This window comes from Hemiscyllium ocellatum, chromosome 10 (genome assembly GCF_020745735.1).
Source record: "Hemiscyllium ocellatum isolate sHemOce1 chromosome 10, sHemOce1.pat.X.cur, whole genome shotgun sequence".
In the NCBI taxonomy this organism is placed as follows: Eukaryota; Metazoa; Chordata; class Chondrichthyes; order Orectolobiformes; family Hemiscylliidae; genus Hemiscyllium; species Hemiscyllium ocellatum.
In genome coordinates this window covers 20,333,200-20,349,772 of record NC_083410.1, presented here as the reverse complement: position 1 = coordinate 20,349,772, position 16,573 = coordinate 20,333,200, and the positions used below count along the sequence as shown (strand labels likewise).

The 16,573-nt window shown below is 41.4% G+C and overlaps 1 protein-coding gene across 1 annotated transcript in view; it reads left to right on the top strand.

Annotated features, from left to right (window-relative positions):
• The window catches only part of rasgrp3 (RAS guanyl releasing protein 3 (calcium and DAG-regulated)), a 138,571-nt gene that overhangs the window by 118,806 nt on the left and 3,192 nt on the right, over nt 1-16,573 (top strand). Inside the window, exons 13-15 of the mRNA XM_060831321.1 lie at nt 4,401-4,548; nt 9,762-9,798; nt 11,776-11,928. Of these exons, the coding sequence (XP_060687304.1) occupies nt 4,401-4,548; nt 9,762-9,798; nt 11,776-11,928 (338 nt within the window). The remainder of the gene's footprint in view (nt 1-4,400; nt 4,549-9,761; nt 9,799-11,775; nt 11,929-16,573) is intronic.

Here is a 16,573-nt window from a genome sequence, read left to right as displayed (position 1 = left end):
AGAATTCTAATGATTTATAATGCTTAGATGAGGAGAAATCAATTCACTAATATTTCTAAATAATTAACCTTTTATCCTGAGACAATGTCTGTTTTATAGGTTTCACAAGTAGCAGAAACAATCTGTCTACCCTGTCAAATGCCTTCAAAATTCTGTGTTTCAATGAGGTCAACTCTCCTATGCGTGCCAGATAATATAGGCACAATTTACACAACCTTCCATCATTAGACAACTCCCGTCACCCCAGGATCAACTTAGTGAACCTACACTAGACGTCTTTCCAGGAGGCAATATCCTTGTTACTATCTCATCTAATGTTAATATGAGACAAGTCAGATCCCAGTGTGAAACGAGAGAGTATAAGTTTTATTTTTGCAGTTGGATTACAGCAGTCATCAGTCACTCAATCAATGTACTCACTAAAGGCTGTCAATGTACTTTTAACAAAAGAACATAAGTTTATTACACAAAAGAAAAAGCAAACAAAGCTATATTTTCTTACATATATGACAATTTTGGAAAATTTTAATATAAAGTGACCTTCTAGAGGTTTATAAAATCAGGAGGGGTATGGATAGGGTGATTAGCTTGTATCTTTTCCCTGGTGTGGGGAACTTCAAGACTAAAGGGCATACTTTTAAGGTGAGAGGAGAAAAATTTACAAAGGACATGAAGGGCAACTTTGTTACACAGAGAGTGGTTTGTGTGTGGAATGGACTTCCAGGGGATGTGGGTGTAGTAGCAACGTTTAAAAGACATTTGGATATGTTCGTGAATAAGGAATGTTTGGAGGGATATGGGCCAAGTGCAGGCAGGTGGGACTAGTTTAGTTTGGGATTATGGTTGGCATGGGCTGGTTGGATTGAAGCGTCTGTTTCTGTGCTGGATGATTTTATAAAGAAAAGGAGCAAAGATTGAAAACTTTCTCCTGGCAATAACCTTTATGGATATTCAATCCTACTAAAGTATCACTCCTATCTTAATTCTAAGGTTTTTTACCCAGTGGACTCTTCCCAGTTTTGACGGCAGAGAAAACTTTTTCCATGCCTGAGCATTGGGATTTCTTTACAGTTCTGATAGCCAGGAAATTTCTACAAACTAAGCACCTACAGTCTGGGAGTTTCTACAAATCCAACCTTCACTTCTGCTGATATGAAAACTGTTCTTCTGAATAGAAACTTGACTCAGAACTTAGCCTAAGAGTAGCCCCTGCCCATTTACTTCTGCGTAGGTCATAAAACTCTCCAAAGTTATTAATATTCAGCAATGATTGCTCTTGGTGTCTGACCAAGGCATTGAACTTAAATCATATGGTTTCTTGGATGCTGTATATTTAGTTCACATGTTTCAAATGATTTTCTGTCCTCTTTTTAAAAGAAGTTGACACAAAGATTGGTTGGGTTGACAGTGAGGGGGAAGGTGTTGGTTTGCAGGAGGATGTAAATGAATTGGTCAGATTGGCAGAGCAGTGGCAGGTGCAATTGAACCCTGATAAATGTGAGGTGATACATTTTGGAAGAAGTAACAAGACAAAAGGCTACTCAATAAATGGCAAGATACTAGGAAACTCAGAAGAACTTCGAGATCTTGCATGCCTGTTCACAGATCCGTGAAGGCAGTAGGCCAGGTGAATAAGGAGGTGAGGAGGCATACAGTATGCTTGCCTTTACCAGTCATGATAAAGATTGTAAGAATATGTCGGCCATGTTGGAGATGTACAGAACTTTGGTTAGGCCCCAGCTGGAGTACTGTGTGTAGTTCTCGTCACCACTCTCCAGGAAGGATGTGATTGCACTGGAGCGGGTGCAGAGAAAACTCACCAGAAGGTTTTCTGGGATGGAGCATCTCAGCTATGAAGAAAGGCTGGATAAGCTCGGGCTGTTTTCTCTGGAGCAGAGAAGGATGAGAGGGGACCTGATAGAGGTGTATAAGATTGAGGGACCAGGATAGGGTGAATAGAAAACAGCTGTTCTTCTTAGTCAGAGGGGCAATAAGAATGGGGCATAATTTCAAAGTGAAAGGCAGGAGGTTTCGAGGGGAATTGAAGAAAAACATTTTCACCTAGTGGGGGTCTGGGAGAATAGTTGAGGTGGGAAACCTCACAACCTTTAAAAAGTACTTGGATGAGCACATGAAGTGTCAAAAAAATTCAAACTGTGGGCCTAGAGGAGGGAAGTGAGAGTACTGTAGATAGTGGAGAAAGTGAGGACTGCAGATGCTGGAGATCAGAGCTGAAGATGTGTTGCTGGAAACCTGAAGAAGGTTTCCTGAAGAAGGGCTTATGCCCGAAAGGTCGAATCTCCTGTTCCTTGGATGCTGCCTGACCTACTGTAGATAGTGGAATAGTTTTGGTAGTACACACTAGATTGGACAAAAGATCTCTTCTGCACTGAATGATTCTATGAAGTTACTTTCACAGAACTGAAATCAAAATCTAATTAATGCTACTTAAAATTCAAAGTTCAAAATGAGAATAAAAGTAGAATAATACTTGCAATTTTCTGAAAACTGACACACAATTATTTTGCCTTGAGTCCTTTAATATTCTGGATGGAACCGATAAATTCTTAGAAATAACACACACAACTGTTTGCTCTGTTGGCAAGATGGAGATCACTGGGTAATTTGATGACCTGCATCAATATGATTTTCATCATCACATCCTTGGATTCTAAATAAATGGAGAAATGCAAATACAATACTCGAGGCTTATGGTTTACTGAGGGTGCCATCTCCACAGGAAGAGACTAGTTTTTTCTGAGTGAGGAGATGATCCAAATCTCATCTTTATTCCATAGTTAATAAAAACTGAAACAACTGCGGATGTTGTAAATCAGAAATAAAAATAGGAATTTCCAGAAAAGGTGAACAGGTCTGGCAGGATCTGTGGAGAGAAAGCAGAATCCATAGCTACCAGCTTTTAAGGAGCTGGGAAATGGATGATTGTATTCCTGGATCTCACTCCTATGCTGAGCTTCTTTTTACTCCATTTCAGTGAAAATACATTTGCAGGTTTTGTGGGGAGCTGTGAGGAGGCGGTACCTGACCCCAACCATGCCATTTTAGCCTAAAACATATGGGTTTCCCCATGAAGTCATTCAGTTACTTGAAAGAGGAGCTAAATAACTTCTTAAAGCACCTTTTAAGCCTCTGCAGTCCCCATAATCTCTTTGAGGGAACCTACTTGCCTGCTGGAAATTTTGGTCACTGAGTTAAAATTGTGATTGAACCCTAAAGAAGGCAATAGAAATAATCGAGCTCTTGTCCAACTGATTCTGTTGGCTTTGACTGAGTGTCTTTGCTGTCTGCTTGTTGGAAAATAATAAACTATTAATTCTATTTTATTATTGCCATTTTAGCTGCTGTCACTATGCTCGCTCTCTGCCCTGGTTTCTGCCGAGCCGGTCAGGTTAAAGTTGCACTTGCAACTAGACTTCCTGGTCTGTGAAACCATTTAATATTACTTTTGGTGGTGTTGGTTCAGTCATTGGTGGTTACATGCATCAGTTGTTGCAGCATCTACACCTCGTGGAGTATGTCCCGGTGGTCAACACTGTGCTTAGCATTGTCTGGTCTCGGCTCAAGAGCCCCACTCTGGTGCAGCAGCCTCAGTCAGTGCAGCTGAGGAGATGCACGCTTCGCTGGGCCCGAGCTTTCACTGGGCTGCCTTCTTGGTCAGGCTAAGCTTTTCGTTTCTGTTCCTTTTTTCTATTACGATTGCAGAGGTCATACCCATCACGGCCTGTTTCCCAGTTGTCATGCCAACATCCAGTGGCATGACATACAATCTTTCCACTTGTAGCTGTCCTTGTAGTATCGGCTTGGACACCTTGAGAAGTCCAGTTCACCATCATTTGCCATTGACCATGCTAATGTACAAATACAATCAAGACGTTCTTAATTTTTAAACTGACCTTTGACCTCTGTGCACCTTGAGATTGAATCAAGCTGTAACTAAGCTCTGACTGTCAGCTACGTTCCCCACTAATTTATTTTCCGCTGTGTGAGTCCCCAGAGTCCATGCAAAGACCTCCAGCATTGGAAATCAGTATGGCAGTGCAGCTTAGAGGGAACATTGGCTACAAGGCTCCGAAATGAAAAGTCTCAACGGAGTTCCTAGTTTCTAGCTGACACCATAATTTGCTGATGGAGATTAAGATTATTCCTGTTCCAAGAGGCCACGTGTCGCAGTGAGATGGAAACTATTGTGTTATTGAGAGTCCTCCTCTGATATATGCCGAAGTTACATTTTACAAGTGAAAACATTGACAGAATTTAAAAACTGTTTCTTCCTTTCTCCATTATCTTCGTGTTTCCATTTTCTCCATTTTTCACATTAAACAGTTTGTTTTCCAGGATTTGTGCTCCAATTAAAATATATTTTCTTCTCTACTTCTCAGAGATGGTCGGATCAGCAAAGACGAAATGATGGCCTATTTTCTGCGCGCCAACTCTCAGCTCCAGTGCAAAATGGGGCAGGGCTTTATTCACAACTTTCAAGAGATGACATACCTTAAACCCACCTTCTGTGAGCACTGTGCAGGATTTGTAAGTACTCCCAGTGAGATATAACACAAACATATGAATTGCTTTCGAACCTGGTTGCTTTCATGTTGCTGCTGCATTTCCTGATATTGTTAATCCACACAATGAATGCTCACTGATATTTTGTGGCAATATTTCTAGGGAGAACTCATGTTCCAAACTCAGATCAGCCAAATCTGAATGTCCAATGTAACAGACCACTGGAACACACAGATAAGGTCCACTTGGTTTGTAGGAGCTGGAAAAATGTAAAACTTGGATATCCTTGCAAGGCAGATTATCTTCACATTTCTTCTATTGCACATTGGTTATAATTGGTGAGAAATAACTAACACCAGGTATAATCAAACAGGCCAAGATTGCTATTACAAGGGTACATTGAATAAGCTGAGATTGTTCATCTTAAAGGAAGTTTGACAGGAGATTTGACTTCCGGAATAAAAAACATGAGATGACTAAGACAGTGTAGAAAGAGAAAACCATCTGTCATTGATGGCAGGGTCAAGAAGATGCCAGTTTGAGGAGATCAGCAACAGAAACAGTGATAAGATCAGGATAGTCATTTATTTATGAAGTGAGTGTTTTGGTTCTGGAATATGAGCGTGTGAGTATGATGGACACAGATTACACAGATGACAGAACTCTCGAAGCCTCTTCTGGAATATTGTGTCCGGTTCTAGTCACCCAGTTATAGGAAGGATATTATCAAACTGGGCAGGGTTCAGAAGAGATTTACCGGGATGTTGCTGGGTATGGGAGGTTTGAGTTATAAAGAAAGGCTGGATAAGCTAGGACCTTTTTTCATTGTAGCGTAGGAGGTTGAGAGGCTACCTGAAAAAAGTTTAGACAATGAAAGGTATAGGTAGAGTTAATAGTAATTGTCTTTTCCCTACGATGGGGGATTTCAAGACTAGGGGACACTTTTTTAAGGTGACAAGAGAGAGATTCAAAAAAGACCTGAGGCAAATTTTTTACTCAGGGCATAGTTTGCACATGGAATGAACTTCCTGAGGAAGTGGTGAATGTAGATACAGTTACAAAGTTTGAAAGACATTTGGATAAGTACATGAATAAGGGTTGGAGCGATACAGGTCAGAAGCAGGTAGGTGGGACTAGTTCAGTTTGGGATTATGTCTGGTATGGACTGACTGGACCGAAAGGTCTGTTTCCATGCTGTATGACTCTATGACTCTATGACTCTATAATACCCTCAAACTGGCATCTAATTGACCCTTCCACCAATGACAAATGATTTTCTCTATCCACACTGTCTGGCCGTCTCATGTTTTGTTTCTAAAAGTCAAATCTCCAGACAAACATCTCTTTGGGGAAACAACCTCAGCTTAGAGTCATAGAGATGAAAACAGACCCTTCGGTCCAAACCGCCCATGCCGACCAGATATCCCAACCTAATCTAGTCCCACCTGCCAACACCCGGCCCATTTCCCTCCAAACCCTTCCTATTCATATACCCATCCAAATGCCTTTTAAATGTTGCAATTGTACCAGCCTCTACCACTTCTTCTGGCAGCTCATTCCATATATGTACCACACACTGTGTGAAAAGGTTGCCCCGTAGGTCTCTTAAACCTTTCCCCTCTCACCTTAAACCTATGCCCTCTAGTTCTGGACTCCCCAACCCCAGGGAAAAGACTTTGCCTATTTACCCTATCCATGCCCCTCATAATTTTCTAAATATCTGTAAGGTTCATCCCTCAGCCTCCAACGCTCCAGGGAAAACAGCTCCAGCCTGTTCAGTCTCTCCCTACAGCTCAAATCCTCCAACCCTCGCAACATCCTTGTAAATCTTTTCTGAATCATTACAAGCTTCACAACATCTTTCTGATAGGAAGGAGACCAGAATTGCATGCAATATTCCAACAGTGGCCTAACCAATGTCCTGTACAGCTGCAACATGACCTCCCAACTCCTGTACTCAATACTCTGACCAATAAAGGAAAGCATACCAAACGCCTTCTTCACTATCCTATCTACCTGCAACTCCACTTTCAAGGAGCTATGAACCTGCGCTCCAAGGTCTCTTTGTTCAGCAACACTCCCTGGGACCTTACCATTAAGTGGAAAAGCCCTGCTAAGATTTGCTTTCCCAAAATGCAGCACCTCACATTTATCTGAATTAAATTCCATCTGCCACTTCTCAGCACATTGGCCTATCTGGTCAAGATCCTGTTGTAATCTGAGGTAACCCTCTTCGCTGTCAACTACACCTCCAATTTTGGTGTCATCTGCAAACTTACTAACTGTACTTCTTATATCTCCAATGTCCCCTTGTAACTGCAATCTCTGCCTGTTTGATTAACCAGGTGCTAGTTATTTCTCATATTATATTTAACATAACTTTGTTTTCATTCTTTATACCAAAGTGCACAATTTCACATTTTTCCATTTGGCAGATCTCACTTAATCTATCTATATCTTTTGTAACTTCCTTACATTCTGTTCATAACCTGAAAAAGATCCATTTATGTCTACTTTGTGCTTTAGCCAACCTTCTATCCATGCTAATGCATTACCCCCTACACAATGAGCGTTTCTTCTCACAATAATTTTTGATTTTGCTCTTTATCAAATGCCTTTGATTGGAGAAAAGTTCTGTTATCATAGTCATACAGTTGTACAGCACAGAAATAGATCCTTCAGCCCACTCGTCCATGCCAACCAGATATCCTAAATTAATCTAGTCCATTATCCAGCATTTGGTCCTATTACTCAAAGATTACCTGACTCCTGAAGTGAATACCCTATGTCCAGATATTTTTTGTATTAAATGTTCTATTGTCCTTTAAATATGGTGTTTGACAAGCTATTGAATTCTTTATAATGAAGAATATTTTAGAAATTCTTATTGTTTAAGTGGTGATATTTTTTCTGAAATTAAAGCCATCATCTTGAAAGTGACTGTAGGACTTAATTCTAAAATTAAGAGTTAGAATCATTACAGCACAGTAGGAGACCTTTCAATCCAATTTAAACATTCCCACCCACTGCAAGAGCAATTCTCGGATCCTACTCTTCAACCTTTCCCCATCTCACAGCAAATCGTTTTCTATTAAGGTGCTATCCAAACCCTTTTTGAAAACCACAATTGAATTTACTTCCATTACACTGAGGCAGAACACTCGCATTCAGTGACTGGTCTGAATTTAAAAATTATTTGCTCACCTCATCACTGCTATCATTGCCAAGTGTCTACTGGTCCATGATTATTCTGCTCGGTGGCAAGAGAGTTTCTCTATCAATATTGTTTAGAACCCTTCAAGATTTTTAAAAAATCAAATCTCCTCTCAAACTTCTCTCTTCTAAGGAGAAAACCCCTAGTTCCTTTAATGTTCAGGCAACAGAGCTGTGAAGGGGATATAGGAAGCCTACAAAGGGATAGGTTTAGTGAATGGGCAATGAGCTGACAAATCAGTACAATGTGGGAAAATGGAAATTGTTCATTTTGGCAGAAGGAATAAAGAAGACAGATTTCTGAATGGTAAAAGGTTTATAAAGCTCTGAGAGCGAGAGAGATCTGTGTATCCTAGTGAATCACAAAAGGTTTGTATGTAGGTACAGTGAATAATCAGGAAAGTTTTATTGTGAGAGGAATTGAGTGCCAGAGTAGGGAAGTTATTCTCCAGTTATACAAGGCGTTAGTAGGATTGCATATGGAGTATTGTGTATGGTGCTTGTCACCGTACAGATGGAGGGATACTATTGTGTTGGAAATGATTCACAGAAGGTTTACTAGACTAAAATCTGGAATGAGTGGATTGCCTTATGAGGAAGTATGAGACCAACTAGGCCTATATCCTCTGGATAGTCAGAGATGATTTAATTGGAAGGTATAAGATCCTGAAGAGACCTAACCAGGTGGATGTTGAAAGGGTGTCTCCTGTGTTGTGGAAGAATCTAAAATAAAGGGCCATTATTCAAATGTAAGAGGGCACTTGTTTAAGACAGAAATGTAGAAACATTTCTTTTCTCTGAATATCTTTAGAGTTCTCTTTCTCAAAAGGCAATGATGCAGAATTTTAAAATGTTTTGGAGGCAGAAGTAGATAGATTCTTAATGACCAAGGGGATAAATGTTTATTGGGGATATGCAGAAATGTAGAGTTCAGGTTAAAGTTAGATCAGCCGTGATCTTATTGAATGGGGGAACAGGCTCGAAGGGCTGAATGGTCTACTCTTGTTCCTTGTTCATATGCTTATAACATAACCGTGTGATCTCAGTCTGCTTGATCATACCTAGAGTAAGTTACTTGCCACAAAGTTAGCTCCTACTGATGTTGTTCAAGGTGAACATCAGTAGACTCATGAAGGTGCCATTTCCTTGGATGCTTTGCTATTGAGTAGCATGAGACCTTCACCTGAACATCCCACCACCCTCCCCGCTCGCCCCCCCTACCCCCCACATCCCACCTCTGTCTCAATGACTATCACTGGGATCAGGAAACAGGAATCTCTGAAGCAAGCATCTAAAAGTTTATTCACCTTTCCTGCACTGTTTCCTAAAGATTACACTGTAGTTTTAGTCAGTGTACACTCTCTCCCCATGTCCCTGGAACAGTGAGTACAGGATCAGTGTGCACTTTGTGTGACTCAAGCTGGGCACATATATGGGCTGGGATTCTGCACCCTTTCTGTTTTAACAGATTGCTTATCATTTCCGTGTTTGCCGAGCATTTTGGCAGAGTTTCTATTGTGATGGTTTACACAGCCAGTCTCCTGATTGTCACTGAGCAAGGTGATTTGTTGCTATGGAGCTCTGTCTCTTTGCTGGACAGTTTTTAGCCTCAGCAGCATGTGACCCTCTATTCCCTCGCTGGACTGAAGCAAACTGTAAAAACCGTGCTGTTTTCATTGCGCATCTTAATGGAAACAGCTGCACTGAGGTCTGAAGCAGCAAAAGGATGTAAAATGTGGCTCCCCCACTGCTCCCAGCCTGAAGAGTATACTTCACCGAGATAGGCTTATCATGGAATTTTTAACCCGGCAAGACTTTTCCCTGCTTCGAATGAATTTTGAGAGCAGTGCTGGTTCTGATGCAGGTCTGAAATAATGATCCCCTCTGTCTCTGACAGGAAGGGTGTTGTGAATAGCACATCCTGTTTGTGCTACAGCAGGCCCCTGTGCCTTCCTCTTTCATTACTTCACCTTCCGATTTCCTTCCCAAATCACTAACATTCTTTTGTTCTCTTCTCTTTACAGCTCTGGGGCCTAATCAAACAGGGATACAAGTGTAAAGGTAAATAAGGACTTGCGTTTTGTTCTGGGCACCTATTGTGTTTGAATATAGGCGAAGGATGTTTTAGGGACATGGAGCTAAGGAACCTGGGCTCTTAAATTTCAGGCCTTAGGAGTGAGTCAAATGAATGTGAACAGTTGGAGTTCTTATTGCAGGTGTCCATTCTTTTTTTAAAAAAACTCATTTTTGTGATGAGTAAAGAGATCATATCAACCATCACTGCGAATTTTGTCATTCCTTCATGGGGATGTGGGCATTTGCTGGCAAGGCAAACATTTATTGCCCATCCCTAATTGTTAAAATTGAGTGACTTCCTAAACTTTTTCAGGAGACAGTCAAGTCAGTCACATTGCTGTAAATCTGGAATTATATGTAGACCAAGTCAGATAAAAAGACAACAGAATTCATTCATCAAATGACTTTAGTGACCCTAGTTTCCCTTTCCATTCTTCTGCACTACTCAAGAAAGATACTTGACTTTTGCCATTATATTTTGAGGCAGTCATCAGAAACTTGGTTGCTGAAATAAGAACTCCAACAGTTCACATTCATTTGACTGCCTCCTAAGGCCTGAAACCTGGTCGCCCTGCAGTTTAGTTCACCCATCACAATCATTGTCCTGGGAGAGTCTTCCCCATCAATGAAAGGGAATTGACGGGCGCATGGTACTCACCCCCTGTACAATCAATAATATCTCCACATTGAATCAACATCACTAAGACACAGTCAGATGGTGGACATTGAATAGTTCTATCTCACTTTTAAATGCTGCATGTTTGGAAGAAGGAAGATGATCCCAGTGCATGACAATTCATGCTAGTCATTTTACAACAGTGGCATTATAATTGATTAACTAAAGTGGGCAGCACGGTGGTAAGCACTGCTGCCTCACAGCGCCAGAGACCCAGGTTCAATTCCTGCCTCAGGCAACTGTCTGTGTGGAGTTTGCACATTCTCCCAGTGTCTGCGTAGGTTTCCTCGGGATGCTATGGTTTCTTCCCACAGTCTAAAAATGTGCAGGTTAGGTGAATTGGCCATGCTAAATTGTCCATAGTGCTAGGTGAAGGGGTAAATGTAGGGGAATGGGTCTGGGTGGATTGCTCTTCAGAGGGTCAGTGTGGACTTGTTGGGCCGAAGGGCCTGTTTTCACACTGTAAGTAATCTAATCTATTTTCCAGGCCTTTCCATTTGTGATATTCACCCAATAGCTGAGCATTGTTACAACTGTCATTCAAAACAAAAATCCCAAATCAGCCTTTGGTTGGTTTGTGTAAATGGAAGCATTGCAGCCACCAAGGTGTGACATTCTGGTTGTGCTGACTTTGGCAGTTGAGTAGTGTTTTGGAAATTCTTATTTCTGCAGGTAGGTGAAAGTTGCAGTTTCCCTCAAGTCATCCTGTTGACTTGATGTGTTTTCAGTAATCAGAGAGATAGAGGGCTATCTAGTGGAAGTCCTTAGCTTCACAGCATGCTTTATCACAGTGAAACTCAAACATGAAGCTAGCATGCTTGCTGTCTAACATACATAAGCTGGGGGGTGGCGTTAGCTTATCATGTATTCCTGGAAGCGTAAAACACAAACATGGTTTTTTTTGCCCAGATTTAACTTTCTTTCAACTCTCATCATACCTGAAGTCTGGGACACAATGCACGAGAAAGGGGTAATCAGCCCCTTATTACTCTGTGGCCACAGGAGATCACAGTTCAATTTGTTTAAAGTGTGATTGTATCGAGTTCTCTCAACACGTTTCAGGGACTCAGTGTAATCAGATAGAAATTTTCCACACAGCCATTAAACGTACATTCTCCAACACCTTTTAGCCTGTAGGCCCTTTCTCTTTAAAAAGAAAACATGCATTGTACTTAAAATGTCAATGTACACACAAGTAATTTGGGCATGTGATCCATTGTCATGCTAACATTGCTTGAGGATGATGTCTGTCAATCTGTGTAACGCTGCCCTTTTTTGCTCTGCAGACTGTGGTGTGAATTGTCATAAGCAATGCAAAGATCTTTTAGTGTTAGCATGCCAGAAGCTGCCCAAGAGCTCCTCCTTGGAGAGTGCTTCACCACCTCCACACTCACATGGCTCTCTGCCCAGCAGCCCAATGGCACACTCCTATGGAAATGGTAGGAACACTCTTATGGTTCTTGGAATGTCAAATTGGGAATAATTAGAAAAGTGCATCTTTGATTCTTTTCCTGCCTCTCATTCCCACTTCAGGGGAATACATAGTGTTATTGTTCTAAATTATGCAGCCATGATCAATAGGCTGAATGTGTTATGACTTTTTAAAAATGTATTAATGGGACTGGGACCACACCAGATATAATACATTAAGTATTCAGCCACTAATAGTGATGTCCACTCTACTGTCACATATTAATGATCTAGTAACCTCTGCCCTTGCAGAAAGCTGTCATAGACATGATGGGCAGAACAGCACAGGATCAGACCCTTTAGCCTCACCAAGCCCACGCTGATACATGCTACCATTCTAAACTAGAAGCCTTTTGCCTCCATGTGGCCTATAAACCTCTGTTCTCTGTTCATGGATCTGTCAAGATGCCCCTTAAATGTTGCTATTGTAACTGCTTCTACCAGTTCCATTCCAGGCACTTACCACCCTCTGTGCAAACTCTCACATCTCCTTTTAAACTTTCCCCCTTTTATCTTAAACCCATGTTATTTCTATCCTGGGAAAAAGACTTCAATTATCCATTTTATCCATGTCTCTCCTAAGTTTGTGAACTTGCATTAGGTGACTTCTCAGCCTCTGACACACAAGTTCAAACAAACCAGGTTTGTCCAATCTCTCTCCTCAGAGCTAATACCATCGAGATGAGCCAAAATCCTGGCAAACTTTTTTTGTACCCTCTTCAAAGCCTCCATATCCCAACTATAATGTGGCGACCAGAACTGTATACAATATTCCAAATGTGGTCTAACAAAAGTTCTATCAGCTGCAACATAACTTAGCAATTTTTATACATTATGCCTTGAATAGCCCCTTTCTGTGCTATAACCATTCAGTGTTTCCTTTCTCGCAGATGCAGCAAGTCTTTTCCCATTCTTCAGCCTGGTTTTTCTCCCAACTCTTTCATGGCCAATCCATTTGTGGACATCCAGCTAGGCCACCCTAAAACAATGGCAGGTTCACGCGTGTGACCTGGTAATATTTCCCCCCCACCACCTCCCCTAACCAACCTTCTGTCCCCACCCTGGTCTCAATCCCATTAAAAATTAGCTAGGGTTCCTCTGCAGTGACATGATTCTCAAGCTAAGCTTCAAAATCAGCCAAAAGGAAAGTCAGCAAATGCATTGTAACCAGAATCAATTCTAACTCCTTTCTGAATTTTAATTTTTTTCTGGCTTATAGAATGATCTTAGAATCTAATTAAACAAAAGTATGTCAATCAGAAAACAATGCAGATGCAAACTTTTAGCCAAAACATAAGATAGTCATAAACCATTATAAAGCAATCATAAAAATTGTTTTATTTTGTTGGGCGGCACGGTGGCACAGTGGTTAGCACTGCTGCCTCACAGCACCAGAGACCCAGGTTCAATTCCCACCTCAGGCGACTGTGTGGAGTTTGCACGTTCTCCCCGTGTCTGCGTGGGTTTCCTCCGGGTGCTCCGGTTTCCTCCCACAGTCCAAAGATGTGCGGGTCAGGTGAATTGGCCATGCTAAATTGCCTGTAGTGTTAGGTAAGGGGTAAATGTAGGGGTAGGGGTATGGGTGGGTTGCGGGTCAGTGTGGACTTGTTGGGCCGAAGGGTCTGTTTCCACACTATAAGTAATCTAAAAATTTATCAAAACACTGCATGCCCAATGTTTCTGCTCCCAGAATAGTGCACTAAATGATGGTAATAATGTTGGAGAAGTGTTCATAGAATTTTTAGAAAACTGGAATAATAGATTTTCAGATTAGAGAGGTTGCAATGTGATAGTTCAAACTGAGCATCTGATAGCATATTGTACATACAATTTTATTCTCTGTTTAGACCGTGAGTAATTATATTCGTGGAACAATACTGCAGACATAGAGGGTGCTTTTAGTGGGGCTGGTGGCAAAGTGGTAGTGTCCCTACCTCTGAGGCAGGACATTTGGGTTCAAATCTTACTTGCTCCACAGGTGCATCATAACAGGTTGATTAGAAAACAGCCTCAGGGTGCCTTTAAGGCATTTTGTGGTATAGTGGCAATGTTCCTAATCTGGGTCAGCAGATCCAGGTTCAAGTCCCACCTAGCCCAACATTCATCCATAACATGACCATGCAGGTTGATTGAAAATACATTGTTTTTTTTTTAAACAAGGCTTCTTTGTAAAGTGACTCTTGGGTATTTCACTCAGATTGTCTGCCAGAACAGTTTTGCAATAGTTTCACTTCGCTGGTTATATCTTGAGCCTGCTTTCAGCACTCTGGAAGGATTACAACATTAAGGAGTAAACCTAATTTTCATAATCACTTTGAGCCTATTAGTGGAACAATCTACGATGGACATTCCTTTCCTATTCAGTCATTGAACTGGATAGCAGTTTGACTGGATAGTTTCCAACATACATCCCAGGAAAATATCTTAAAATTCAAGGAAATGAGATCATTCCACTATATTTTTGGATGGTATTAGGGCAAAATGGGTGTTTTATCCCTTAGCAGATTAATTCTGAGTATGGTATTGGAGGTTTATCAAAGCTATCCACATATCCTCCACATTTGCCCAGCTTTCAGCAAACAATTCCTGCTATGCAACCGGTTTTCATGTGAATCATACTTCTTTTCTCATGTTTGTCAACTTGTTTTACTGTTATTAAAACTGTGTCAACCTGTAGTAGAATAAAATATGTCGTTCTTACAGTGATGGCCATCCATTCAAAGTGGCTCGCTCTGGTGAAGTCTACTGCATTCTCCAACATTTTAGTGGCACATCTTGCATTTTTACAATGCTGCAGACCATACCTCTAGGAGAAAGTGAGGACTGCAGATGCTGGAGATCAGAGCTTAAAAATGTGTTGCTGGAAAGGCGCAGCAGGTCAGGCAGCATCAAAGGAACAGGAGAATCGACGTTTTGGGCTTATGTTCGAAACGTCGATTCTCCTGTTCCTTTGATGCTGCCTGACCTGCTGCGCTTTTCCAGCAACACATTTTTAAGCTACAGACCATACATCCTCAATTAATGTTTTCTTTATAAAACGCTTTTTCAGCCAGAAAATGGTGGGGCCTGGAATGTGCTGCTTAGGAGGATAGCTGAGGCGGGAAACCTCAAAAATGTACTTTGATGAGCATTTGAAGTGTCATAAATTTCAAGGCTGTAGGCCTGTTACAGGAAAATTAGACTGGTGTTACTTAGTGGCAGATTTGTTTTGGCCATACAGACAAGGGCCTCTTCGTACAACAAGATTCTAGGATCTTCCTTAAATTGTAATCACTATTGGAACTCAGGAAACATACCCAATAAGTACAAAAGCTCCCCCACAAACAGGAGTGTGGTGACTGTGTGGAGTTTGCACATTCTCCCCGTGTCTGCGTGGGTTTCCTCCGGGTGGTCCGGTTTCCTCCCATAGTCCAAAGATGTACAGATCAGGTGAATTGGCCACGCTAAATTGCTCCATAGTGTAGGTCAATTAGTCAGAGGGAAATGGGTCTAGGTGAGTTACTCTTCGGTGGGTCGGTGTGGTCTGGTTGGGCCAAAGGCCTGTTTCCAAACTGTAGGGAATCTAATCTAAAATAATCTTGCTAGCAATGCTGATTAAAGGATAAATATTGGTCTGAAACTCATGTGATGCATTGATTGTCTTAGAGATGTACAGCATAGAAATAGACCCTTCAGTCCAATTTGTCCATGCCAACCAGATTTCCTAAACTGAGCATGGCGGCTCAGTGGTTAGCACTGTTGCCTCACAGCGCCAAGGACCTGGGTTTGATTCCCACTTCAGGCGACTGTCTGTCTGTGTGGAGTTTGCACATTCTCCCCGTGCCTACGTGGATTTCCTCCCCCAGTCCAAAGATGTGCAGGTTAGGTGAATTGGCCATACTAAATTGCCCATAGTGTTTGGTGCATTAGTTTGGGGTAAACTTAGGGTAGGGGAATGGGTCTGGGTAAGTTACTCTTCACAGGGTTGGTGTGGACTTGTTGGGCCAAATGGCCTGTTTCCACACTGTAGGTAATCTAATCCTGATGAAGGGCTCTGGCCCGAAACGTCGAATTTCCTGTTCCTTGGATGCTGCCTGACCTGCTGTGCTTTAACCAGCAACACATTTTCAGCTGTAATCTAATCTAGTCCCATTTGCCAGAATTTGGCCCATATCCCTCTAACCCCTTCATATTCATAAATCCATCCAGATGCTTTTAAATGTTGTAAATGTACAAGCCGCCACCATTTTGTCCCAGAAAGACTGAGTTCATGTCCCACCTGCTGCATATATATAATGTAAAGATCTTGATGAAAGATTCAGCAGCAATGTGAATGATTGAGTGAAAATATCTGTTAGAGCTAACTCATCTGCTCTTCTCAGAAACAGTGCCATGGGATCTTTTGTGTCAATCTGAGGTTTTTTTTTGTTTTGATTTGATTTACTGTCACATGTACCAAGATACAATGATAGTTATTGCTTTGTGTGCTAACCAGACAAATCACATTAGGTGCTATATCAGGGTAATAGAACAGGATGCAGAATATAGTGTTACAGCTACAGAGAAGGTGCAGAGAAAGATCAACTCTAATATATGAATCATTCATAAGTCTGATAACTGTGGGGAAGAAGCTGT